General features: G+C 36.9%; 1 protein-coding gene across 4 annotated transcripts in view; it reads left to right on the top strand.

Annotated features, from left to right (window-relative positions):
- Nucleotides 1-26,664, top strand: part of VPS13A (vacuolar protein sorting 13 homolog A) — a 275,242-nt gene that overhangs the window by 183,534 nt on the left and 65,044 nt on the right. For all 4 annotated transcript variants that reach the window (XM_037798536.1, XM_037798538.1, XM_037798537.1 and 1 more), the window contains exons 45-47: nt 7,561-7,689; nt 8,097-8,230; nt 18,871-19,000. In XM_037798536.1, coding sequence (XP_037654464.1) covers nt 7,561-7,689; nt 8,097-8,230; nt 18,871-19,000 — 393 coding nt within the window. The remainder of the gene's footprint in view (nt 1-7,560; nt 7,690-8,096; nt 8,231-18,870; nt 19,001-26,664) is intronic.

Raw genomic sequence — 26,664 nt, 5'->3', positions numbered from 1 at the left:
CTGAACTGAAACTTTTCTTGTTTGTAAATAGGTATTTATAGTTAAAAATTTACCTCTAAGCTACTTTATATGCATCCCTTAAGTTTTGGTGTGTTGTGTCTTCATTTAAGTTCATATCAAGTGAATTATACTTTTGATTTCTACTTATACCCATTGGTTTTTTAGGAGTGTGTTTTTTTAATTTCCATTATCTGTGAGTTTCCCAAGTTTTCCTGTTACTGATTTCTACTTTGATTCCATTATGGCCAAGAATACACTTTGTACTATTTCTGTGCTTTTAAACTTACTGAGGTTTGTTTTATGGTCTATTATATGGTCTAGGAGAATACCATGTGCACTTGAAAAGAATGTGTATTCTGTTGTTATTAGGTAGAGTATTCTGTAAATATCTGTTGGGTGTAGTTGGCTAATTCTGTTGTTCAGGTTTTCTGTATCCTTGTTTTTTCGTCAGGCTCTATCCATTATTGAAGTGTGATATTGAAGTCTGTAGCTATTATTATTGAATTGTCTATTTCTCCCTTCAGTTCTGTCAGTTTTTGCTTTGTTGCTCTGTTGTTGGGTGCACATATGTTTATAATTGTTCTGTCTTTCTTGGAGTACCATTTTATCTCTAATACCTATTTATCTCTAATAACATTTTTTTTTGGCATTGAGATCTATTTTGTATGATTTAGTACAGCCATTCCTGCTTTACCATGGTTACTGTTTGCATAACTTATCTTTTTCCAGCCTTTTGCTTTGTCTATTTTGTCTTATAATCTAAAGTGTGTCCGCTGGTACACAACATGTAGTTGGACCATGGCTTTTTTTTTTTTTTTTTAATTCAGTTTTATTGAAATACATTCACACACCATACAATCATCCATGATATACAATCCACTGTCCACAGTATGATAACATAGTTATGCGTTCATCACCACAATCTATCTCTGAACATTTTCCTTACATCAGAAAGAACCAGAACAAGAATAAAAAATAAAAGTGAAAAAAGAACACCCAAATCATCCCCCCATCCCACCCCATTTGTCCTTTAGTTTTTATCCCCATTCCTCCACTCATCCATACACTAGATAAAGGCGGTGTGATCCACAGGGTCTTCATAATCACACTGTCACCCCTTGTAATCTACATTATTATATAATTGTCTTCAGGAGTCCAGACTGCTGGGATGGAGTTTGGTAGTTTCAGGTATTTACTTCTAGCTATTCCAATCCATTAAAGCCTAAGAGGTGTTATCTATATAGTGCATAAGAATGTCCACCAGAGTGACCTCTTGACTCCATTTGGAATCTCTCAGCCACTGAAACTATTCCGTCTCATTTTGCATCCCCCTTTTGGTCAAGAAGATACTCTCAGTCCCACGATGCCGGGTCCGCATTCATCCCCGGGAGTCATACTCTGCGTTGCCAGGGAGATTTACACCCCTGGGAGTCGGGTCCCACGTAGGGGGGAGGGCAGCGAGTTCACCTGTCGAGATGGCTCAGTTAGAGAGAGAGAGGGCCACATCTGAGCAGCAAAGAGGTACTCAGGGGGAGACTCTTAGGCACCATTACATACAACTTTAGACTCTCCTTTGTGGTAATGAGCTTCATAAGGGCAAGTCCCTTGCTTGAGGGCTCAGCACATCAAACCGCCAGTCCCAATGTTTGTGACAACATCAACACCAGTCCAGGTGAGGATGTCCAACACATCCGCACCTTCCCCCAGATCCTCGGGGCTGGGGAGGGGTAGGCTGTAAATATGTTTTTTATTATCTGCCCAAATTACTCTAGGATGTGTCACTATTTCACTCCAGCCTATACTAACCTACCGTATCTCACTTCCTATTCAAAGTTCCATGCAATTGTGGTGTTTGAACAAATCGACTGTAGAGTTGTACCGTTTAGAAAATTTAGATCCTGTACCAAATAGATATCTATTCCCTTGGTCTCATATGAAAGTTGAAGTTTTAAAACACAATCAGTTTCAACCTTTATCCTTTGGCCTGGCTTGCCCTGGTCTTAACCAGACCTGCTTCATTCATATCACTAATTGAAGTCTGGGCTCTTTTTCAGCTTTTTTTTTTTTTTTTTTTTTTTTGACAGTGGCTGTATGCACTAATACTGACATTCACATCTGCCGAGCTCTAGCTCTGAGTTTCAGGTGTCTCAGAGATATGCATTGTTCCAGAGACCAGTCAGGTTATACGCTAGGGGATCAGCATCTCAAAGTTTAGAGATAGGCCTTACAATTCAGGGATAGAGTTAACTGCTGTAAGAGCTTACAATCTAGGGACTATTACAATTATTGTGTCCACGTTAGGCTATGTTCTAAGATTCAATTCTGAGTTTACACATTGTAGTTAGTCCATATTGGTGAGGCATCATCCCTCTCACCATGTTTTCTCCAACACTTTTACTCCTATATATATATATTTTCCTGCAATTTTATAGAGTTATATTCACATACCATACATTTATCCACAGTGTGCAATCAGTTGTTCATGGTATCATCATAAAGTTGTACATTTATCACCACAATCAGCACTTGAACATACTGATTACTACAAGAAAAATTGTTTTTGTTTTTGTTTTTTTTTTAGCAATAAGAAAAAATGATAAAAATAAAAATAACATGTCATACAATACAATATACTACTAAGGACAGCAAATAACACCACTACCAAGAATCGCATATTACTCCCCTATATCCCCCTCTCATATACGTTTAGCATTGGCATATTGCCTTTGTTACATTTAATAGAGGTATATTACAGTGTTACTGTTGACCATAGACTCCAGTTTGCTTTGATTATGTTTTTTCCTGAATACCATCCCTTTTTCAAATTTCTACATGGTTGACATTCATTTGCTTTCCCACATGCAAAAACATTTTTATATTTGTGTATTTAGTAACAGTCATTGGCCACTCCAGTTTTTGCCACATTATACAGTCCCAGTCTTTATCATCTATCTTTACCTCTGGTGTCATACATTCTCCTATCCCACCTCTTTGAGCTTTACTCACAGACATCTTTGTTCACTGTACTTACAATACCGTGCTACCATCACACAGTATTATGCTATCTATTTCTGGATCTATGCAGTCAATCCTAAACATTCTGTAGTCCTTCAGCATCAAATGGCTGATCTCTGCCCTCTTTCTATCTCCTGGTCGTGGACCATGGCTTTTTAAATACAGTATGACAGTTGCTGCTTTTTTATTGTATTGTTTAATCCATTCACACTTAATGTTGTTATTGATATAGTTGGTTTTATGTCTGCCATCTTACTTATTTCCCATGTCTTTTTTGTTCTCGTGGTCCTTTACTGATTTCCTTTTGCATTGGGTGAATATTTTCTTGTGTAGCATTTTAATTTAATTAATTTTTTGTTATAATTTTTAGAAGTTTTTTTTTTTACTGTTGGCTTTAGGGTTTCCTGTATACAGGAATACCTTGGAGATATTGAAGGTTTGCTTCCAGACTACTGTGATAAAGCAAATATTGCAATAAAACAGGTCACACAAATTTTTTGGTTTCCCAGTGCATTTAAACCCAGTTATGTTTACACTATACAATAACATTAATTCAGTGCAATAATATTATGTCTTGAGAAATGTCTATACCATAACTAAAATGTGTACAGAAACATGAAGTGAGCACATGCTACTGGAAAAATGGCGTTGATAGAATTGCACAATGCAGGGTTCTACATGTCTTCGATTTGCAAAAAAAAACAAAAAACAAAACAGTATCTGCAAAGCACAATAAAGCAGAGCATAATAAAATGAGGTATGTCTGTACATCTTATCAGAGTCAGCTTCATATTTATACTAATTAAGCATTCCTGTGATATATTAGAAACTTGACTCCTGTATAACTCTTCCAGTTTGATAAAGCTGCCATTATGCAAAATACTAGAAATGGATTGGCTTTTATAAAGGGGATTTATTAGGTTACAGATTTGCAGTTCAAAGGCTGTAAAAGTGTTCAAGCTAAGGCATCAACAAAAGGATACCTTCGCTGAAGAAAGGCTGATGGCATCCAGAACAGCTCTGTCAGTGGCTGGCGTCTGCTGGTCCTTTGCTCCTGCGTTGTGTTTCAAAATAGCTTTCTCCACAATATCTCTGGGCTTCTGTAACTCTTAGCTTTTCTCTCTCAGTTCCTGTGCAACCTTGCTTGTTCTTCTGGGGGTTTCTCTCTAAGCATCTGGGGATCCTCTCTTGCTTCTCCAGAGCGAACTCTGGGCTTCGTCTCTTAGCTTAGCATCTCCAAATGTCTTTCTGTCTGCATCTCCAATCATTTGGGTCTGTTTCAGCTCTTGGCTTCTTCCGGGTGCAAACTCTGGATTACGTAATCTTAGCTTCTCTCCAAAATGTCTCTCTCTACTTCTCTGAGCTCCTTCTCTCTGTGAACTCTCTTAAAGGACTCTAATAAACTAATCAAGACCCACTCTGAATGGGCAGGGTCAAATCTCGATGGAAATGCTCTAGTCAGACCCACCCATAATGAATCTGTACCCACAAAATCAGATTAAAAGAACATGGCTTTTCCTGGGGTACATAACAGTTTTAAACTGACACAATAACTCACTTGCTTTCCCCTCTTTTTGCGTTATTGTTATACATATTACATCTTGTAGTGTTATAATTCCAACACTACATTGTTTCTTTACCATTTGTCCTCATTCCTTAACTCATTACACCTTTCATCCCACACATTTCCTTTGTGTTGATATCGCAAAGATGTTACAAATATATTACATTTTATATGTTAGAGGTACAATTATACATTATGTACATATTATTTTATACAGTTGTTTTTCAAGTTAGTTAAGAGGAGATACATTAAAAATTTCATTAATTTTGTCTTTTATAATTACATGAATAACTTTACAGGTGCTCATTATTTTTTCATAGTGGATTCATATTACTATTTGAGGTCACTTGCTTTCAGTCACAATAACTACCTTTAGTAGTTTTTGTAAGGCAGGTCGTCTAGCAGTATATTCACTCAGTTTTTCTTTAGGTGGTAAAGTCTATTTGGCTTTCAATTTTGAAAGATAATGTTGCTGGACTAGAATTCTTTGTTGAAAAAAAATATTTTTTTGAACGCTTTGAACATGTTATTCCATTGTCTCTGCCAAGAAAGTCAGCTATTAATCTTATCCGAGTTCTCTTGTAACTGATGTGTCATTTTTCTGTAGCTAATTTCAAGGTTGTCTCCTTGTCTTTGACTCTCAGCATTTTTATTATGATGTTTCTATTTGTGGACCTCTTTGTGTTTATCCTACTTGGAGTTCATTTTACTTCCTGAATGTGTAGTTTACTTTTTTTTAATAGATTCATGTATTTTTCAGCCATTATTTCCTCAATAGTTTTTGTTCCTTTTTTCTCTCCCCTCTGTTTATGGTACTCCTGTTGTATGTATGTTGCTGCCCTTAATGCTGTCTCTCGTGTTTCTAAAGCTCTGTTCATTTTTCTTCATTCTTTTTTCTCTCTTTTCTTCTGATTACATATCTCTGTTAACCTCTATTTAAATTTGCCGGTCTTTCTTCTGCCAGTTCAAATTTACTCCTGGGTCTCTGTAGATTTTTTTATTTCAGTTATTTTACTTTTCAACCCTGTAATTTTCATTTAGTCCTTTTAAAAATTTTATTTATTTTCTTTATTAGTCTCACCATTGTCACCATACCTTCCTTTATTAATCTAATCAAGCTTTCCTTTAGTTTTGAACATATTTATAATGGCTGCTTTGAAATCTTTTTCTGTTAAGTCCAATATCTGGTTGCTCTCACAGGTTGTTTTGTTGCTTGCTTTTTTTTTTCCTGTGGATGGGTTATACTTTCCTGTTTCTTTGCATGTCTTGTAATTTTTTGTTAGAAACTGGATGTTTTCTGTAACATTGTAGCAACTCTAGGGCTTGTTATTGTTATTTGTTTCTATAATTTTTTAGTGACTGGCTGGATTTTATTAATGAAGTCTATTCCCTGCCATGTCACCCCCACTCCCCACCCTCCAACCCCCACCCCACCCCCTTTATGTTTGTCTGATGTTGTGTTGAATATGCCCGCACAATATAGGATGTCATTGGGGCTGGTGGGCCTCTATTCCACTCTTTCCCTGACCACAGCCAGCTATTAAACTCCACTAATTGCTGGAAGATTGTCTACTATTTAAAACAATGCCTTGGGATGTCAGTTATTCTAAAACTAATCTAATCAAATTGTAGCTCCTTGGAGAAATCGTTTCTGAGTTCAGTCCTTGATATTTGTTCCAACCCTGGATGGGCTCCTCTTCTTTTATTCTCACATTCTTTCCTATAAACAAGCTAGCCTACAATTTAGATCCTACAGTCTAGACCTGGAGGCATTAGATTCGCAAGCCTCCTCTCACTTTCTTTACCACAACCTCTAGTGCTTTTGAGAGTCCTGTTAGGTTTAAACTTCTCCAGGCCTTGTAGCAAATGAATTGATTTCCTTTGGGAAGAGATTGGGAACTATTTGATCGCCTCCCCTCACCCCCAACTCCCAGCAAAATTTCTGTGCCAGGGCTTGGGAGCTGGGGATGGGGTTAATGGTAACGCTTTACATGTTTTGTTTTGTTTTTTTCTTTTTTCTTAATTTCCACCAGTTTCAGTGAGTAGCCAGTCAGAACTTCTCAAGATTTTATGGTAGAAGTCAGTCTCCTGATGCAGTGTATATTCCTAAACATAAGATTTCTTGTTTTTTTTTTTCAGCCAAGGCTACCAGGAAATAATAGTTTTGCAAATGTTCAGGAAACACATCATTTTCAGTTTTCTCAGTTCCTCGTGGCAAATAAGCTCAGATTAGAATTGCATCACACATTAGTCTCAGTGAAATAGGTCAGGGCCTATCCTACTGAGCCAGTTTATAGACAAGGCTAGTTCTCCATTCCTGGTTTTCTTTTCTTTCTTTTTCTTTAAGCTTTTTTTCTTTGTTTCCAGTCCTATTGTCCAGTCTTCTTTCTTAGTGCCTTCATTCTGTCCTACTCTTTTAGTTTTATTTCTGTGTCACTGATGTCTAAGTTGTTTCTTAAGATTCTGAGCCTATTTCCTACTCTGATCATTAGTTACTGCTTTTGGTTTTTTTACCCTTATTTGATGAGGACTCTGGATTTAAAATACCTGCCCTGACTCATCATTTGTGTACTTTTTTATTTCTGCTATATTACCAAATGATGCTATGGTCTGATTTAAACTGGTCACCTGGTTCCTAACTTTTAGTTCAGCTTACTTGCTGATTTTTTTTTTTTTTCACCTTTGTTTATATCAGGACCATATTGAAGTCTTGCTCCTCTGCAACACTTGACTTACCTTTGCTGTTAAACTTACAGCTGCTTGTAATCAACCTTGCCCTCAGTGATGACCCACTTCTCATTGACAGTTTCCAGCTGTTTAGCTAAGCAGCTCAGTAAACAGAAAAGAGCTTTTTAAAAGTTTATTTTAAACTAAAACTTTTCAAATTTATTTAAAGTCTACTCTGATAGGCTTATTAAAATGATATAGGTATTTATAATGAAATCTGTTATATATATATATATATATAATATGTATTTTAGTGTATCCCCTTTTGGCCTGAGGATGCTTCTAGTAAACTTCTCATTCAAGTTGAAAGGAGTGAAAGTCCTCCCAAAAAGATATATTTTAACAAGCAAGAAAATTGTATTTTATTGCGTCTGGATAATGAGGTAAGTGTGTTTTATTCATGTGTCATTAGAGAAGCAAATATATACTTATTTTTGTTATCTCTGTTTCAAATGATTCTCTGGTGATTTTTATCGTTTTACCAAAAAAGAAAAAACATTTCTTTTCGTAAAGGGAAGAGGTACCAAAAGGAAACAGAGACATAAAACAATTTAATTGTGACACAAAAAGTTAGATGGAGTACCAGAAATTTTAGAATATATTATATCTTGGATTTGACCCACTGCATACAATAATTGAGATTCAAGGTGACCCAGCCATTCATTGCAAAATGCTCAATTGCTTTCTAAATTTTCAAAACATAATTGTTAGTAATAGTTTTATTATTAAATATTAGTTACTATTCTTATGGAAATGATCACACTAAGTATTTTGTTTTTGTTTCTTCTAGCTTGGAGGCATAATAGCTGAAGTTAATTTGGCTGAGCATTCTACAGTTATTACATTTTCAGATTATCATGATGGAGCAGCTACATTCCTGTTAATAAATCATACCAAGAATGACCTTGTTCAGTATAAGCAAAGGTAAGAAAATTATCACAAATACTTTTGATTTTAGTAGAGTCTAGGTGAAAAGATACTGACTTTATGATGATTTTTTAAGACTTTAAGTACTGATAATAACATTGTGGCTGTGTAAAACAATGTCCCCATTTTTAAAGAAATGTACACTGAATATCTAGGAGTAAAAATGACATGATGTCTAGAATTTACTTGTCTTTTTAATTTATTGAAGTAATTCATATGACCTTAAATAATGATACATAGAGTGAACATTTCAGTGGTATTTTGTGTAACTGCCACCTGTCTCTAGTTCCAAAACATTTCCATCACTCCAAAATAAAATCCTGTATCCATTAAGCACCCCCCGCCCAGCTTCTGGAAACCACCAATCTGCCTTCTGTCTCTATGGGTTTACCTATTCTGTATATTCCTTATAAATCATATAATACCTTTTGTGTCTGGCTTCTTTCACTTAACATGATGTCTTCAAGGTGCATCTACATTGTAACACATATCAGTACACATATCAGTATTCCTTTCTATGGCTGAATAATACCTCATTGTATGTATATACCACAATTTATCCATTCATCCACTGATGAACATGTGGACTATTTCTACTTTTGTCTGCTGTGGACATTGTTCTTAATATGTGTGTATATATGTTTGGGTACCTGTTTTTAATTCTCTTGAGTATATACGTAAGAGTGAAATTGCAGGGTCATGTGATAATTCTATGTTTTATAGAATTTATTTCTAAATATTCCAAAAAAAAAAAAAAGGGAAAAAATTAGAGCTAAAGTAAGTGTGGCAAAACCTTGATAATTACTAAATCTTGTGAGTAGTATATTGGGATTTATTGTATGAGACTCTTAAATTTTGTGTATAGTTGAAGTTTTTCATATTTTCAATAAGCAGAATGTAAATATTGAAACCAGAGTATTTTCAAGCAGTAGATGCCTCCTTCTCACTAAAATATTTGCAAAAATGATTGCTACACTTCTGACTGCTCTTCACGTCATGTTTCAGTTTGCTGTAATATCATATCTTCTTCGTGCTACTGTGTTTTATGCAATTTTATGTTCTTCTACATGGTAGTCCCAGGATCTTTTGAGTTTATTTTGTTGTCTTCTTTTGTTTTTACCTATCACTTGTTAGTGAGCCCATATTTACCAATGCACTTATACTTTCCTTTCACTGCTAAGTGTTGGACTTCTAATCATTGATTAAAATCAGAAAGATGTTGAGTAAGGACCTACTCAGGGATGAGCTAGCAAGTACCTAGAACTCCTTCTAGAAGTATTGTTCTGATTTGCTAAAGGTGTGAAAATGCAAAATACCAAAAATGGATTCGCTTTTACAATGGTGGTTTATTAGTTCACAAATTCACAGTTCTGAGGCCATGGAAATGTCCAAATTAAGGCATTAGGAGGTAGACACCTTCTCAGAGGAAAAGGCTGATGGTGTCCGGAACAACTCTGTCAGCTGGGAAGGTACATGGCTGGTGTCTGCTGTTCCTTTGCTCCCAGGATGCATTGCTTTCGGATTTCAATGGCTTTCTCCCTAAGCACCTGTAGGTTCTCACTTAGCTTCTCTGGGGAAAACTCTGGGCTTCATCTCTTAGCTTAGCATCTCCACATGTCTTTCTGTCTGCATCTTCAAGCGTCTGGGTCTTTGACATCTCTGAGCTCTCTTAAGAACTCCAGTAAACTTAATACCCACCTTGAATGGGCAGGGTCACATCTCCTTGGAAATGTTCTAATCAGAAGGTCCCACCTGGAGTGACATCATCAACATGGTGAGGTAAACAGCTACTGAAAACTCCTCTCCAGAAATTAAGTAAAAAAAAAAAAAAAAGGACAGTTCTGAATTGTTTGAAACTCTGGAGAATAGAGCTTGGAGAAGGACACTGTAGATGCTAAATTGAAGAAAGAGAAGAAATATCGGGTGGCAATCTTCTGTTCCAGAGCAGTCGGTCCTCTCCTCTCCCCTTCATTCGGTCCCAGAGTGGGAAAGGCACAGAATCAGCAGAGGGGAACCCTCCTACAAGGACCACTGATTTTAAAATCTCTCACAGCAGTGAGACCTACCCCCATTGTTTGAAGACCTGGGGCACAGGGGAGGACAATTCAAGGCCCAGGTCAAAGTGAGGGACAAAGAAACCAAGAAAAGGTGGACAGAGACTGCTTTTCCAGCCCTGGGTCTGAAAACCCTTCCCCCACACTTGAGGAAATAGCAGCCGGTGGCCATTTCCTTGCCTTGGGGATAGCTGTAGTACTGGGTCAGCTGAGGGAGTACTCGGCCACAGGTGAAGCACCACACTGAGCCAGATCTTGGCCAGCAAAGTGAGGGCATAGGAATCCCACAGTTGCAGGTAACCTGGGTAGATGCAGCCTGTGCTCAGAGGCAAAGCAGCCTCTGAGGATAATTAAGTTACCAAACAGCACTATGTGCTGACAGTACAAAAAATGAAAGGGAATAAAAGCCCTTTTAAAAAAGATGCTTTAGATCCTTCATTAAGACTGTAGGTGCTGATCCACATGCCCTGCCCAAAAATGCAGCCTGGTTTTGGCTGAGAAATAGGACAACCCAATTGTCAAAGCAGGACTCTAAAACAAACCCAGGTCTTGCTGCACAGCAAAAAAGAGCACCACTGGAAGCCAGCAGATCTGTATTACCACACACAATGAACTTGCTGCGGTGCCCAGTGCCTGCCTCCCATTCCTGTGGCAGGGCATGTGGCTCCCTAATTTTGTGGGAAGACTGGGGGGCAGAGCCAATCTGACAACTGGCCAGCAAGAGAAACAACGAAATACAGAGATCAAAGAAAATCAACAAGAAAACCCAAGGCAAAAGAGAGAAAACAACCTCTAGAATAAACTAATCAAAATCAGATGTCTAGACAGCAAAAAGTCATGAGCCACACCAGGAAACTTGAAGATATGGCCCAGTCAAAGGAAAAACTTAACACCTCAACTGAGATTCAAGAGTTGAAACAACTAATTAAAGATGTTCACACAAATCTTCTAAATCAAATCAGTGAGTTGAAAGAAAATGCAACGAAAGAGATGAAGGATATAAAGAAGATGCTGGGTGACCATAAGGAAGAATTCAAAAGCTTGAAAAAAACAAGTGGCAGAACTTATGGGAATGAAAGGCACAATAGAAGAGATGAAAAACACAGTGGAGACATACAGTAGCAGACTTGGAGTGGCAGAAGAAAGGGTTACCAAACTAGAGAACAGGTCATCTGAAATTCTACACACAAAAGAACAGATAGGGAAAATAATGGAAAAATATGAGCAGGGTCTCAGGGAACTGAATGACAACATGAAGCACATGAATATATGTGTTATAGATTTCCCAGAAGGAGAAGAGAAGGGAAAAGGGGCAGAAAGAATAATAGAGGAAATAATCAATGAACATTTCCCAACTCTTATGAAAGACATAAAATTACAGGTCCATGAAGCGCAGCATACCTCAAACAGAATTGATCCAAATAGACATACTCCAAGACACTTACTAATCAGATTGTCAGATATCAAAGACAAAGAGAATTCTGAATGCAGCAAAAAAAAAAAAAAAAAAAAAAATCACTTACAAGGGAAGCTCAATAAAACTAAGTGCAGATTTCTCAGTAGAGGTGAGAAGGCAGTGGTATGATACATTCAAGATACTGAAAGAGAAAAACTGCCAACCAAGAATCCTATATCTGGCAAAACTGTCCTTCAAAATGAGGGAGAGTTTAAAATAATAACAGATAAACAGAATCTGAGAGAGTTCATAAACAGGAGACCTCCTCTACAAGAAATACTAAAGGAAGTGCTATAGACAGATAGGAAAAGACAGGAGAGAGGTTTGGAGAAGAGTGTAGAAATGAAGATACCCGGAGATGGAAACAGGGTAAAGATCAGGCATTTGATGCTGAAGGAGTACAGAATGTTCAACAGGTTTGATTGTATAGATCCAGAAATGGGTAGCACAATGTTGTAAGTACACTGAACAAAGACGACTCTGAGTGTATGGTTCAAAGAGGAAGGTTAGGGTCATGTAGGACACCAGGAGGAAAGAGATGTTTATTTGGTGCAAAATCTATATTTTTTGTAGCACACTATATAATTTTTTTGTTTGTTTTTTTTTGTTTTTTTTTAGTTTTTTTTTTTTTTTTATTTAGAAATAAATTCAAAGTTATATGGACAGTTGCAAAAACAATACTAGCCCCATACACAGAATTCTATCATACCCTGACACCCCCTCCCCTGGTAGCTCAATCCACCAACTTTAACTTGCTGTCACATTGCTATTTCTTTCCCTCCCTCCCTCCCCCTCATCATCCATCATCTATTGCTCTGTCGTCTGAACATATGAGAGTTAGCTGCACACATCCTTGAGCATTCACTATAATTCACGTATACACTTCCCATGAACAAGAACATTCTTTCATGCAACCCCATTAAGAGCAGCTAAGAAGTACAATAGATTCAATAATGATACAAAGCTTACATTCTATATTTCCTTTTCCTTATGTCTCAACTGTGTCTCTTTGAGCCACCTGTCCTCTATCCTCCAATCCCATCCAAGTTCATCCTTAGTATTCAATTGTCATCTAGTTACACTGACTTTTTTTTTTTTTTTTTTCAGTTGTGGAAACATATATACAGCCTAAATCTTCCCATTCCACTCCCTCCCTAGCCTTTCATTAGTGGGATTAATCACGTTTAGAATGTTGTAATGCTCTTTCCCACCATCCATTACTAGAAATTTCCCTTCACCTCAAACAGCAACCCTACACTCCTTTCTTAACTCCCCATTGCCCCTTCCCCCATTTCTCTTAACCCAAACTCTACTTTTCATCTCTATGGTTATATTCCCTGATAATGTCTTTGTGTTTACTGTGGGGCTTAATATTAACCTCTTAAATCCAGATCAATCTTGTTTTTCTTTGATACCACCTTCACTTCAATAGGACACATAAACTATGTTCCTATACTCCTTCATTCCCCCACCTTTATATAGCTGTCTAAAATTACATATTTTACATTGAGTTCAAAACCACTGATTTGTCCTTAGAGTTTGTGTATTTTATATCATGTAGGAAGTAACTAGTGGAATTACACTTCAAAAATTATTGATTTCTATTTGTATTCCATTGTGGTTGGAGAATGTGCTTTGAGTACATTCAATGTTTTTTTGTTTTTTTTTTTTAATTTCTTGAGGATTGTTTTATGACCCAGCTTATGGTCCCTTCTTGAGAAAGATCTGTGATCACTAGAGAAACGTGAGTGTCCTGGTGATTTGGGATGTAAGGTACTATATATGTCTGTTAAAATTCTCTATATCTCTTTCTCCTTTCCCTGTCTCTCCTCCAGCAGGGCTCCCCTCAGAATCTGAAGTAGGGCAGGTCTTTCATCAGCGAAGTCTCTCAGCATTTGTTTGTCTGTGAAAAATTTAAGCTCTCCCTCAAATATGAAGGAGAGTTTTGCTGGATAAAGTAAGGGCTCCCCTCAGAATCTGAAGTAGGGCAGGTCTTTCATCAGCGAAGTCTCTCAGCATTTGTTTGTCTGTGAAAAATTTAAGCTCTCCCTCAAATATGAAGGAGAGTTTTGCTGGATAAAGTATTCTTGGTTGGAAATTTTTCTCTCTCAGAGTTTTAAATATGTCATGCCACTGCCTTCTCGCCTCCATGGTTGCTGCTGAGTAGTCACTACTTAATCTTATGTTGTTTCCTTTGTATGTGGTGAATTGATTTTCTCTTGCTGCTTTCAGAACTTGCTCCTCTTCAGTATTTGACAGTCTGATCAGAATATGTCTTGGAGTGGGTTTATTTGGATTTATTCTATTTGGAGTTCACTGGACATTTATGCTTTGTGTATTTATATTGTGTAGGAGGTTGGGGAAGTTTTCCCCAACAGTTTCTTTGAATACTCTTTCTAGACCTTTACCCTTCTCTTCCCCTTCTGGGACTCCAATGAGTCTTAAGTTTGGACATTTTATTTTATCTATCGTATCCCTGAGATCCATTTCGATTTTTTTGATTTTTTCTCCATTCTTTCTTTTGTTCTTTCATTTTCTGTTCTGTGGAATTCTAGGACACTGAGATGTTGCTCAGCTTCCTCTAATCTTGTATTGTGAATATCCAGAGTCTTTTTAATTTGGACAATAGTTTCTTTTATTTCCATAAGATCTTCTATTTTTTTTATTTACTCTTGCTATGTCTTCTTTATGCTCTTCTAGGGTCTTCTTTATGTAGCTTATATCCTGGGCCATGGTCTTCTTGACGTCCTTTAAATCCTTTGCCATGTTTTCGTTCCTCGATTGTAGATCTTTTATTAACTTTGTGAGGTACACTTTATCTTCCGATATTTTGGTTTGTGTGTTTGGAGTTGGTTTCTCCATATCTTCTGGTTTTATCATATGCATTAAGATTTTCTGTTGTTTTTGGCCTCTTAGCATTTGTTTTGCTTGATAGGGCTCTTTCAAGTTGTAAAGAAAAAGGAATATCTATCTAATTTTTCAGGAGCACAGTCTGGTGATGTACACTTTTTCTAACTAACCAGCAGATGGCGTCTGTGAGTCACCTATATCCCTCGAGTCAGATCCAAACATTTTTTTTGCTGGAGCTGTCTGCCCTGAATGTGGGGCATGTGTACAGGTAGCCAGGGAGGAAGGGCAGATCTAATGTTCAAATCCCCCAGGATCCTGGAGATTCAAGGCCGCCGCACAAGTCTAAGCCTTCGTTTCAGTTCAGCCCCAGCCTCTCACTCTCGCTGATCCATAAACCACCGGACTTGGCATAGCGTCCCTGGGTTCTCGGAGAGGATCCCCCCTCCCAGCCGCGCTCCTCCAGTAGCTCAGCCAAGGGAAGGCTGTGCTAAGTCATCAGTGCGCGCCGTCCCACAAGGGAAGCCCCGGGCCGCCGGGCCTTGTGGTGGCGCACTCTCAGCCCGAAGCAAAAATGGCGGAGTGGGGCGTCTCAGCCCACTCCTCCTCGCACCATTCCTCCTTCCCAGCTCCAGGACAACTGGCGGGGCTTTGGGCTGTGGGTATGGCCTGGGGCAGGAGTTTATCCAGCCCTCTGGGGGCCAGCTGTGAGCCGTGGGGTTTTTTTCTGCTTCCGGCTCTCCCCTCCATTACCCCGAACCCAAAGGTATCTGCTGCGGGCTATCTTCCCTGCCAGACCACAAGAGGCCAGCCCAGCCCCCTCTTGCTGTGTTTTACTGCATGGTTTCCACAATTGCTACTGGAGCCGCTCCTTTTTTTTTTTTTTTTTTTTTTTTTTAAAAAACAGCCAGCTGGTCTCCAAACGCTGAACCCTGGCTTCCCCAGCCCGCCGCACGGCTGTGGGTCTTCCAGCCAGCTTACTCACTCGTTTCAGAATGCCGACTCCTGGTTTCACCAAGTATACGGCCCCTCTGGAGCTAGGAGCCCTCATCCAGTTGGTACATCACTGTAACCGGTATTCTAGGTCACTTTCTGGTTTTTAGCTAGTGTTTTTCACGGAGGTGTTTTTTTCGCCCTGTCTCAGCTAGCCGCCATCTTAGTTCCCAGACCCACACTATATAATTTAACTTACGTTGGAGAAACTGTGGAAATATTAAATTTCCTTACCTGGGGAATTAATGATATCCTCAGAAGCATTGGAGGCTACCAATTTAGAAGGCCAAGCCCTTGATCTTGGGACTTGCCCTTTTGAAAAAGTATAGGCTAAGCCCACTTAAAATAGTATCTGAGAGGTACCTCCAGAGAACCTCTTTTGTTGGTCAGATGTGGTCTCTATCTCTAAGACAAACCTGCAGGTAAAATCACTGCCCACCCCCTATGTAGGATATGACCCATAGATTTGTAAATCTCCCTGGCAACGTGGCATATGACTCACGGGGATGAGCTTGGCCCTGGCATCATGGGATTGAGAAAGCCTTCTTGAACCAAACAGGGGAAGAGAAATGAAACATAAAGTTTTAGTGGCTGAGATATCTCAAATAGAGTTGAGAGGTCATTCTGGAGGTTATTCTTAGGCATTATATAGATATCACTTTTTAGTTTTTAATGTATTGAAATAGCTAGAAGGAAATACCTGAAACTGTTGAACTCAACCCAGTAGCCTTGATTCTTGAAGATAATCTTATAACTGTATAGCTTACACTGTGTGACCATGTGATTGTGTAAAATTTGGGGCTCCCATTCCCTTTATCCAGTATATGGACAGGTGAGTAGAAAAATGAGGGCAAAAAGTAAATGAGTAATATTGATGGGTATGGGGTATGGGATGCTTTGGGTGTTCTTTTTATACTTTAACTTTATTCTTTTGTGTGTGTGTTAATGAAAGTGTTCAAAAATTGATTTTGGTGATGAATGCACAGCTATATAACGGTACTGTGAACAATTGATTGTACACTGGGAATGATTGTATGGTTTGTGAATGTACTGCAATAAAATTGAATTAGAAAAAAAAAAAGTCCACGCACAATTGGTGGGTCACCTCTCCATGGAAACAACCTAATCAAAAGATCCCACCCATAACAGGTTTGCCCCCACAAGATTAGATTAAAAGAACACTCTTTTCTGGGGTACATAATAGATTCAAACCGGCACAAGTATCCTTTCCCAACCAGTTTTCGCAGAATTAAGTCCTGTGGAAAATTATTTGAGTGGTTTTTCTCTCAGTTCTCTCAAGAATGATATACAGCTGGTAACATTCTACATATGTATAAGCTAAGTTAATTCTTTACTATTTTGGATGGCTTGGGGCATTATAGCTTAATTCTCTGGTAAGTCTGGTATAGACTGGTTTAGGCTGAAGTAGGGACTGAGTCTTCTTTGGCCTTGATTTTGCAATTTTCTTTACAATACAGCTCAGTTATGAGGCTTTAGAGATCTTACCTACTGCCTTGTTACAAATGTAAAAGTAAGGAATAAGGGAAATAAAACAATGTGATTCCGTGTTAAAAATTTAAAACTTAAAAAAGTTACCATCTTAATGGAAATTTATAAAATTAAATATCTGGAAGAATGAATACTAGACTTGGAGTTACAGTTACTTGAAAAAGTAGTTTTCAAATCAAGAACCTGAAACTTTAGTTTAGACTTAAAAGCATTGATACAAAAGAATATTGAATCCAGAGTTAGGTTGAAGTGTTTTAAAAATGCAATTTTTATACAATGAATGATATTCCATTATTTAGATGAATTATAAGTAAACATTTTTCTAATGTTTAGAATTTTGGGTTGTTTCCAATTTTATGATGTTAGAATCTGTTTCTCTTTAACAGGGATCTTGAACCCATTTGTAATCTTTGTAAAAACTAATTTATGATTCCTTGCCATGTATTTTATTTTTGTTAACATGGATTATCTTCTTCTAATACTTTTTTTGGAAAATATACGTGCTATTTCTGTTTGGAATAGTTACTTTTAGGTTCTTAAAGATTTTAAATCATTTTTAATCAATTCTGAAGTGAAAGTGTATCTGCTAATTTTCCTATGAACAAATTATAGTGCGTTTACATTTTATACAACCATTCTTTCCAAATGACCAGTTTCTTGTGATTGTAATTTGGGATTTTTGACCCAGATTAATATAAAATTATTGGTTTTTCAAAGTATGTATTATTTTGTTCAAGACTTTTTTTTTTGACGTTTGCATTAATTTATAACATTAATAAGCTGACTTTATTTAACTAGTTTAGTTTCTTACCACCAGTCCTTTAATAGTTCTGCATCCGAATTCTTAAAATATTATTTGAATTCATCTCTGGATTGGTTGAAAGAAGTCTTCAGGTAATATTTTTGTAAGGATTTGTGATTAATACATTGTGCAATTGCTTGCTTGAAAATGTCTTCCTCTTGCAAATTAATGACAACTTGACGTAATGTTTAAGTTATCACCTTTTCCTCAAAATTGTGTAGACATTGCTCGCTTACCTTCTGGTGTTTGGTATCATAGAAAAGTCTGTAAACATCCTCCTTTTTATTCCATTTTGAGTAATTATGATTTTCCTAGATGCTTATGGAGCAGAGACAGGGGAGCTTATCTATTTTTTTAAAATGTAAGCATTTTACAAAGATATGTCTAGGATGGAATACTCTTTTCATTAATTTTGCCTGATACCCTGAACTCTTAATTTGCAAGCTTAGCTCCTTTTTCAGCTCAGGAAAGCTACATTTTATTTATTCCTTGGATTTTAACTTCTCTAATATTTATTTTTCTTTCTGGGAATCTTTTTAAAAGTTGATTGAATTTGCTAAATTCCTATCCCATGTCTCATGATTTCTAAAAATAATTGAGCTTTATTATAGTTTCTGGCACAGTGGAACCAATACTTAGGAAAAGGGTATCAATTAAATTCTTTTAGGCTTCATATAGAAAAGATAAAATAAGGAATCATTTTCTTCTCTAATTAATTTGTATTCAAATAAATTTCAGAGTAGTCTCAAAGACTGAAAGACCATTATTTCCTAAGTAGGATGAATATTTCTCTGGAAATTCATTATTTTCTTAGCTATTTTTTTTGTATTGTATTAGGGAAAATTTGCAATCTGGTCATAATCGGAACCATTACAAATTTCAACAGACTAAGAACTAATGAAGTATTATTTTGGAATTTTTACATATTCATATACTTGAGTTTAATTTAATGCATTTTTTTTGCTGCTTATGTCAGTTCTCTCGGTGAAATAGAAGACTCCCTCCCTCCTGGAAAGGCAGTACTTTACACATGGGCTGATCCAGTGGGGTCTAGGAAGCTGAAGTGGAAATGTGGAAAAAGCCATGGTGAAGTAACGCAAAAAGATGTAAGCATCGAGTTTATTATTATCGTGTTCTTAACAGCCTTATTTTTTTTTAAAGGTATGTTCTTTCAGCCTTGCTTGTGTTAAGGGCTGTTTTACACTTACAGTTCTAAAAATCTGCCACAGATTTGAAAAAGCAGTATTCAAACTTTAACATGACCAAAAATGTTAAAAATTGTACGTAGTCTCTTTATGTCTGCATCATACTTGCTTCTGCTTTGTTATAAGGGGTAGAGCAGTGCTTAGAGAAGTACTGTCAGCATTCACCTCATAAGCAGATGGAGGCTCTTCACTGATAGCCATCTTAGGTAGATTTAGCATCTTCAGGGAACCTTTAGGGATCCGCTGGGTTAACTATTCAGAATTTTTTTTGGTTGGCAAGCTATTTTGTGTTTCATTTGTTTTTTTATGATAAAATTACATATAAACATTTTCCAGTAACATTTTAAATAACATATTTGGCCTTCACAATTTGACTTAACATGACCCTTATTCTGGCATCATTTTTCTTACCTCTTGTTGTTATTTCCTGCCTCTCGAAAGGCACTGGTTCTCTCAAAATGTCCTTGAACAAAGTGAGCTCTTAGAGGTAGACCTTTGAAATGTATTACTACTTTTTGCATTTATTGGTTATATTAAAAATCCAAAATGCCTTACATTTGTTTCTATCAACATTTGTGCTATTCAAATACTGGGTTGAACAGATGGGATGACCTACAAAACAGAAAAAAATTTTCACCTAATTAGTATAAAATAGCAGTTTATAATGCTCTGCAAGCCCATTTCAAATCAGAAGCTTATTGTGTAAAATAGTGATTAGCTTAGATCTCGGAATAAAACGTATGTAATAATGTTGGAAAGACATGGTTGAACATGTAAAACGCTTCATTGTTGGATTTCATTTATTTTCATAAGAAAAAGATGGCCGGTAAGGCTGGTGAATCAATAAAGCTATTAGTGGTTACGGTTGTTATGTCATGAGATTTCTTGGTACTTTTAAAACTTTACAGGATAATATAATAATGTATTACTTCTGTAATTGAGAAAAATGAACTTTCTTTAACAGTCAATGAAACTGCAAAGAATAAATATAAACTCAATAGCTATGAACTCACTACCTGTTCTAGTTTGCTAATGCTGTGGAATGCAAAACACCAGAGATGGATTGGCTTTTATAAAAAGGGGGTTTATTTGGCTACACAGTTACAGTCTTAAGGCCATAAAGTGTCCAAGGTAACACATCAGTACTCGGGTACCTTCACTGGAGGATGGCCAATGGCGTCCAGAAAACCTCTGTTAGCTGGGAAGGCACGTGGCTGGCGTCTGCTTCAAAGTTCTGGTTTCAAAATGGCTTTCTCCCAGGACATTCCTCTCTAGCAAGCTTGCTCCTCTTCAAAACGTCACCCACAGCTGCACTGAGTTCCTTCTCTTTGAGTCAGCTCATTTATATGGCTCCACTGATCAAGTCCCACCCTGAATGGGTGGGGCCATGCCTCCATGGGAATATCTCATCAGAGTCATCACCCACAGCTGGGTGGGGCACATTCCAAGCAAATCTAATCAGCACCAAAACGTCTGCCCCACAAGACTACATCAAAGATAATGGCGTTTGGGAGACACAATACATTCAGACTGGCACACTACCCAATATAAAAATGAAGAATGTTACTTTTGTTTATTAAAGTTCCCTTTGTATCCATTTCCCATATCATTGGAGCAATCTGCATTTTGTGGTTATCATGCCCTTTCTTTCCTCAGTAGTTTTACACAGTTGTTGTTTTGTCTAAACAATAAATTTCTGAACTTTATTTAAAAAGTATTATAGGGTATTTATTCTTACACAACTTTCTTTTTACACACTGTGTTATTTTCTTATCAGTCATTCATATTATCGCATATAGCTTTTACTCATTCATATATAGTATTCAGTTTATCCATTCTACTGCTGAAGAATATTTTGGATGGTTGTGGTTCTTTGAACTTCATATACTGTTTAATGGGCAGTTTTTTTCTAGAATTAGGAAGTTTAGGGGTTGATTTGCTGAATCATAAGGTATGGGCTCCTTCAACTTTACTGGATAATTTTAAATTGTTTTCCATAATTCCTCATAGTTTCACATCCATTAGCAGATTATATTAATCTGGTTGCTATATATCTTTGTCAACAGTTGTATTATTAGGCTTTTTGATTTTTGTCCATTCATAGATAAGAAAAATCTTTTTATAGTTTTAATTTACGTTTGCATGCTTTGCAATTATTTTCTCCAGTTCGTTTGTTTTCACATTTTGATTATGGTGTTTTTTACAGAACAGAGGTTCCTTTTTTTTTTTTTTTTTGCCTTTTCTTTTAGCTTCTTATTTTTTTATGTCTAATTTATTAAAATGTTCTTTATGATTAGAGGATTTTTCCTTCTGTTTAAAGATTTTAGTATTGTGTTTAGGAAATAATTCTGAATACCAAGATTATAAAGATATTTTCTATTTTGCCTTCTAAATGTTTATAGTTTTATCTTTGACATTTAAAACATGAACTAGAATTGATTTTTCTGTAGAGTGTGAGATAGAGATGTTTTAATTTTTCCCCCCACATGTATAACCACTTGTCCCATTAGCACTTACTAAAAAATCCATTTTTTCTTCACTGATGTGAAATACCACTTCTGTCTTATATATGTGGATCTGTTTCCGCATTTTCTGTCAACTTCAGTGGTTTATTTGTCTATCCTGTGGTAATATCACACTGGGTTAATTAATATGATGCTTGTCTTCTGCTAAGGCACCTTCTCCTATATTATTTTTGTTATTATTATTCAGGAGTACCTTGATTATTCTTGGTCCTATATTCTTCCATCTAGAAATTTATTTTTTTTTCATGAAGTACCTTTAATATATGCTATATATTTTTTTTCATTTTTATTGAGATTGTTCAGATACCATACAATTATCCAAAGATCCAAAGTGTACAATCACTTGCCCCTGTGTACCCTCATACAGCTGTGCATCCATCACACTTAATTTTTGTTCAATTTTTAGAAACTTTTCATTACTCCAGACAAGGAATAAAGTGAAAGATGAAAAAAAGAAAAAAAGGAAAGGAAACTCTAATCCTCCCCTTTCCCTAACCAACCCCCATCAATTGTTGACTCGTAGTATTGGTATAGTACATTTGTTATTGTTTATGAAAAAATGTTGAAATACTAACTGTAGTATATAGTTTGTAATAGGTATATAGTTCTTCCCTATATGCCCCTCTATTATTAACTTCTAATTGTATTGTCATACATTTGTTCTGGTTCATGGAAGTGATTTCTAGTATTTGTACAGTTGATCATGGACATTGCCCACCATAGGATTCAGTTTCATACGTTCCCATCTTTTGACCTCCAACTTTCCTTCTGGTGACGTATATGACTCTGAGCTTCCCCTTTCCACCTCATTCACACGCCATTCGGTGCTATTAGTTATTCTCACATCTTGCTACCAACACCCCTGTTCATTTCCAAACATTTAAGTTCATCCTAATTGAACATTCTGCTCATACTAAGCAACCACTTCCCATTCTTAAGCCTCGTCCTATATCTTGGTACCTTATGTTTCATGTCTATGGGTTTACATATTATAATTAGTTCCTCTCAGTGAGACCCTGCAATAATTGTCCTTATGTGTCTGGCTTATTTCACTCAGTATATTGCCCTTGAGGTTTTGTCATCAACCCATTTTTTTTTTTTAATATGGTTTTGTTCACTCACCATACATTCCATCCCAAGTAAATAATCAATGGTTCTCTGCATGGTCATACATTTATGTGTTCACCACCTTCACCACTATCTATATAAAGGCATCTACATTTCTTCCACAAGGCAGGAAGGAGAGTCAAAGAAGGTAGAGAGGCAAAAGAAAGAGGAAAATAAAATGACAGCTAGGAAGCAGCAAAAGGAAAAAATAACCTTAAATCAAAGTAGAATAAAAAATCAGACAATACCACCAATGTCAAGTGTCTAACATGCCTCCCCTATCCCCCCTCTTATCTGCATTTACCTTGGTTTATCACCTTTGTTACATTAAAGGAAGCATAATACAATGATTCTATTGGTTACAGTCTCTAGTTTATGCTGATTGCATCCCTCCCCCAATGCCTCCCCATTTTTAACACCTTGCAAGGTTGACATTTGCTTGTTCTCCCTTGTAAAAGAACATATTTGTACATTTTATCACAATTGTTGAATACTCTAGATTTCACCAAGTTACACAGTCCCAGTCTTTATCTTTCCTCCTTTCTTGTGGTGTCTCACATGCTCCCCACCTTCCTCTCTCAACCGTATTCATAGTTACCTTTGTTCAGTGTACTTACATTGTTGTGCTACCATCTCCCAAAATTGTGTTCTAAACCACGCACTCCTGTCTTCTATCACCCTGCAGTGCTCCCTTTAGTATTTCCTGTAGGGCAGGTGTCTTGTTCACAAAGTCTCTCATTGTCTGTTTGTCAGAAAATATTTTGAGCTCTCCCTCATATTTGAAGGACAGCTTTGCTGGATATAGGATTCTTGGTTGGTGGTTTTTCTCTTTCAGTATCTTAAATATATCACACCACTTCCTTCTTGCCTCCATGGTTTCTGCTGAGAGATCCGCACATAGTCTTATTAAGCTTCCTTTGTATGTGATCAATTGCTTTTCTCTTGCTCCTTTCAGGATTCTCTCTTTGTCTTTGACACTTGATAATCTGATTATTAAGTGTCTTGGCGTAGGCCTATTCATATCTCTTCTGTTTGGAGTACGCTGCACTTCTTGGATCTGTAATTTTATGTCTTTCATAAGACATGGGAAATTTTCATTAATTATTTCCTCTATTATTGCTTCTGTCCCCTTTCCCTTCTCTTCTCCTTCTGGGACACCAATGATACGTACATTATTGTACTTTGTTTCATCCTTGAGTTCCCGGATACGTTGCTCATATTTTTTCATTCTTTTCTCCATCTGCTCCTTTGCGTGTAGGCTTTCAGGTGTTTTGTTCTCCAGTTCCTGAGTGTTTTCTTCTGCCTCTTGAGATCTGCTGTTGTATGTTTCCATTGTGTCTTTCAGCTCTTGTGTTGTGCCTTTCATTTCCATAGATTCTACTAGTTGTTTTTTTGAACTTTTGATTTCTGCCGTATATATGCCCAGTGTTTCCTTTATAGCCTCTATCTCTTTTGCAATATCTTCTCTAAACTTTTTGAATTGATTTAGCATTAGTTGTTTAAATTCCTGTATCTCAGTTGAAGTGTACGTTTGTTCCTTTGACTGGGCCAGAACTCTGTTTTTCTTAGTGTAGGTTGTAATTTTCTGTTGTCTAGGCATGGTTTCCTTGGTTATCCAAATCAGGTTTTCCCAGACCAGAACAGGCTCAGGTCCCAGAGGGAAGAAATATTCAGTATCTGGTTTCCCTGCAGGTGTGTCTTAGAAAATTGCTCCACCCTTTGATGCCTCAGGTCACTGTGCTTTTCTGCCCAGCAGGTGATGCCTGTTAGCCTATAATTTTTGACTGGTGTGAGGAGGTATGGCCGTGTTCCCCCAGGCTCTGGGGTCTGGTTCTGAATGGAAAGGGCCCCACCCCTTTCCTCCTAGAGAAGACAGACCCCTCAGGTGGAGGTCATTAGCATTTCAATGGTCTCTCTCTCTCTGCTTGTGCTGTCTCCACCCTTCCCAGAGTCACAGCCCTGGAAACTGAAAAAGACTGGGGCTTTCTCCACTGAGCTGAAAAAGAAACAGATAGTCCCCTTCAGACCCAGTCCAAGGCAACCCTCCGGCTCTTCAAGGTCAGTCGTCACCCAAAGCCTCTGTCTGTTTTTTTTGGGGATGCGTACCTGTAGTGAGCAGTTCACACTCGCTACCTAAAAACCCAGTTGGAGCTCACCTGAGCTATATTTGCTTGCTGGGAGAGAGCTTCTCTCTGGCACCACGAGGCTTTGCAGCTCAGGCTATGGGGGAGGGGGTCTCGCGACTTGGATCCGCAGGTTTTACTTACAGATTTTATGCTGTGTTCTCGGGCATTCCTCCCAATTCAGGTTGGTGTATGATGGGTGGATGGTCTCGTTTGTCCCCCTGCAGTTATTCTGTATTATTTACTAGTTGTTTCTGGTTTTTTGTAGTTGTTCCGGGGGACTACTTAGCTTCCACTCCTCTCTATGCCGCCATCTTGCCTCTCCCCTAGAAATTTGTTTTTGATTTGGTGTTAAGTGGTGCTCAAGTTTTTTTTTTGTTTTTTTTTTTCCAAATGACCATTCAGTTGGCCAAGCACAACTGAGTGAAAGAAGGTAGTCCTTTCTCTACTGCTCTCAAGTGCCACCTTTTTCATAAACCAAATGTCCATCTGTTTGTGGCTTTTTTTCTGGACTCTCCATTCTATTTCCTAATAAATAAAGGTCCAGTTGTCTCTTTCTGGGTCAGTACCACAATCTCTTAATTACTGTAGTGCCATAAGCTTGATCTCTAGTAGGGTAAATCCTCATACTGTGTCGTTTTTCGTCAAGATTATGTATTAGCTCTTCTTGGCCTTTAGCATTTCCATACAGATTTTAGCATCAGTTTGACAATTGCCAAAAATATATCTGCTGAGATTTTGATTGGGGTTTATCTGTAGAAAAATGTTGGGAGTGTTAACATTTGAAATTACTAACTATTCCACACTGTAAATATATCTCTCCATTTTATTTAGGTCGTCTTTGATGTTTTTGATTTTTCTGTATAGAAGTTGAACTTATTTTATTAGATTTATTTATAAATTTTTAAAAATGTTTTAATGTCCTTATTAATAGTGGTTTTCTTTAATTTTCTAATAGTTTATTGACAGTATATGGAAATAAGATTATTTTTGTATTCTGGGCACGTATTAATCCCGCTAAACTCACTAATTATAGTAGTTCATCTATAGATTTTAAATGTTTTTAATTTATATAATCATGTACTGTGTGAATGATGACAATTTTATTTTTTCTCTGGAAGTTTAATTTTTTTTGTATCTTATTTTACTGCTAATATCTTCAGTATAGTGTTCAATAGAATTGGTGATAATATGAATCTTGTAAAAGTCCCATTTAGGAGGGGAAACTGAATATTTCATCATTAAGTGTATCGTTGCTGCAGTTATTTTTATTTTTTTTAAGAAATGCCCTGTACATTTTCCTTCTACTCCTAGTTAAACATGTGTATGTCTCTATGTGTATAAATGAATGGGAGTTGAATTTTAATGTTTTTTATTTCACCTGCCTTGAAATGATTATCTGATGTTCAGACTTTATCTTATTTGGGAGGTGAATTATAGGATTGATTTTTAGGTATGAAACCAACCTGGCGTTTCTGGAATTGTCTTCTAATATGTTTTTCAGGACTTTTGCTCATATATTCATAAGAGAAATTGGACTGAAAATTTCCTATCTTGTAATGTCCTTTCCAGGTGTTGATGTCAAGTGACCTTAAGAAATAACCTGGAAAATACTTACTGTTTTCCTATTTTCTGGTAGAATTTATGTAGGATTGCTATGTTTTCCTCCTTGAATGTTTGGTAGCATTCACCAATGAAGCCAAGCCACCTTAGCCTAGAGTTATGAAGGTTTTAATTATGAATTATATTACACTAGGACTATTCAAATTTTTAATTCTGCTTATGTCATTTTGATGTTTTTCTAAGAATG

The sequence above is a fragment of the Choloepus didactylus genome, chromosome 10 (genome assembly GCF_015220235.1).
Source record: "Choloepus didactylus isolate mChoDid1 chromosome 10, mChoDid1.pri, whole genome shotgun sequence".
In the NCBI taxonomy this organism is placed as follows: domain Eukaryota; kingdom Metazoa; phylum Chordata; class Mammalia; order Pilosa; family Megalonychidae; genus Choloepus; species Choloepus didactylus.
This window is presented reverse-complemented; position numbering and strand designations above follow the sequence as displayed.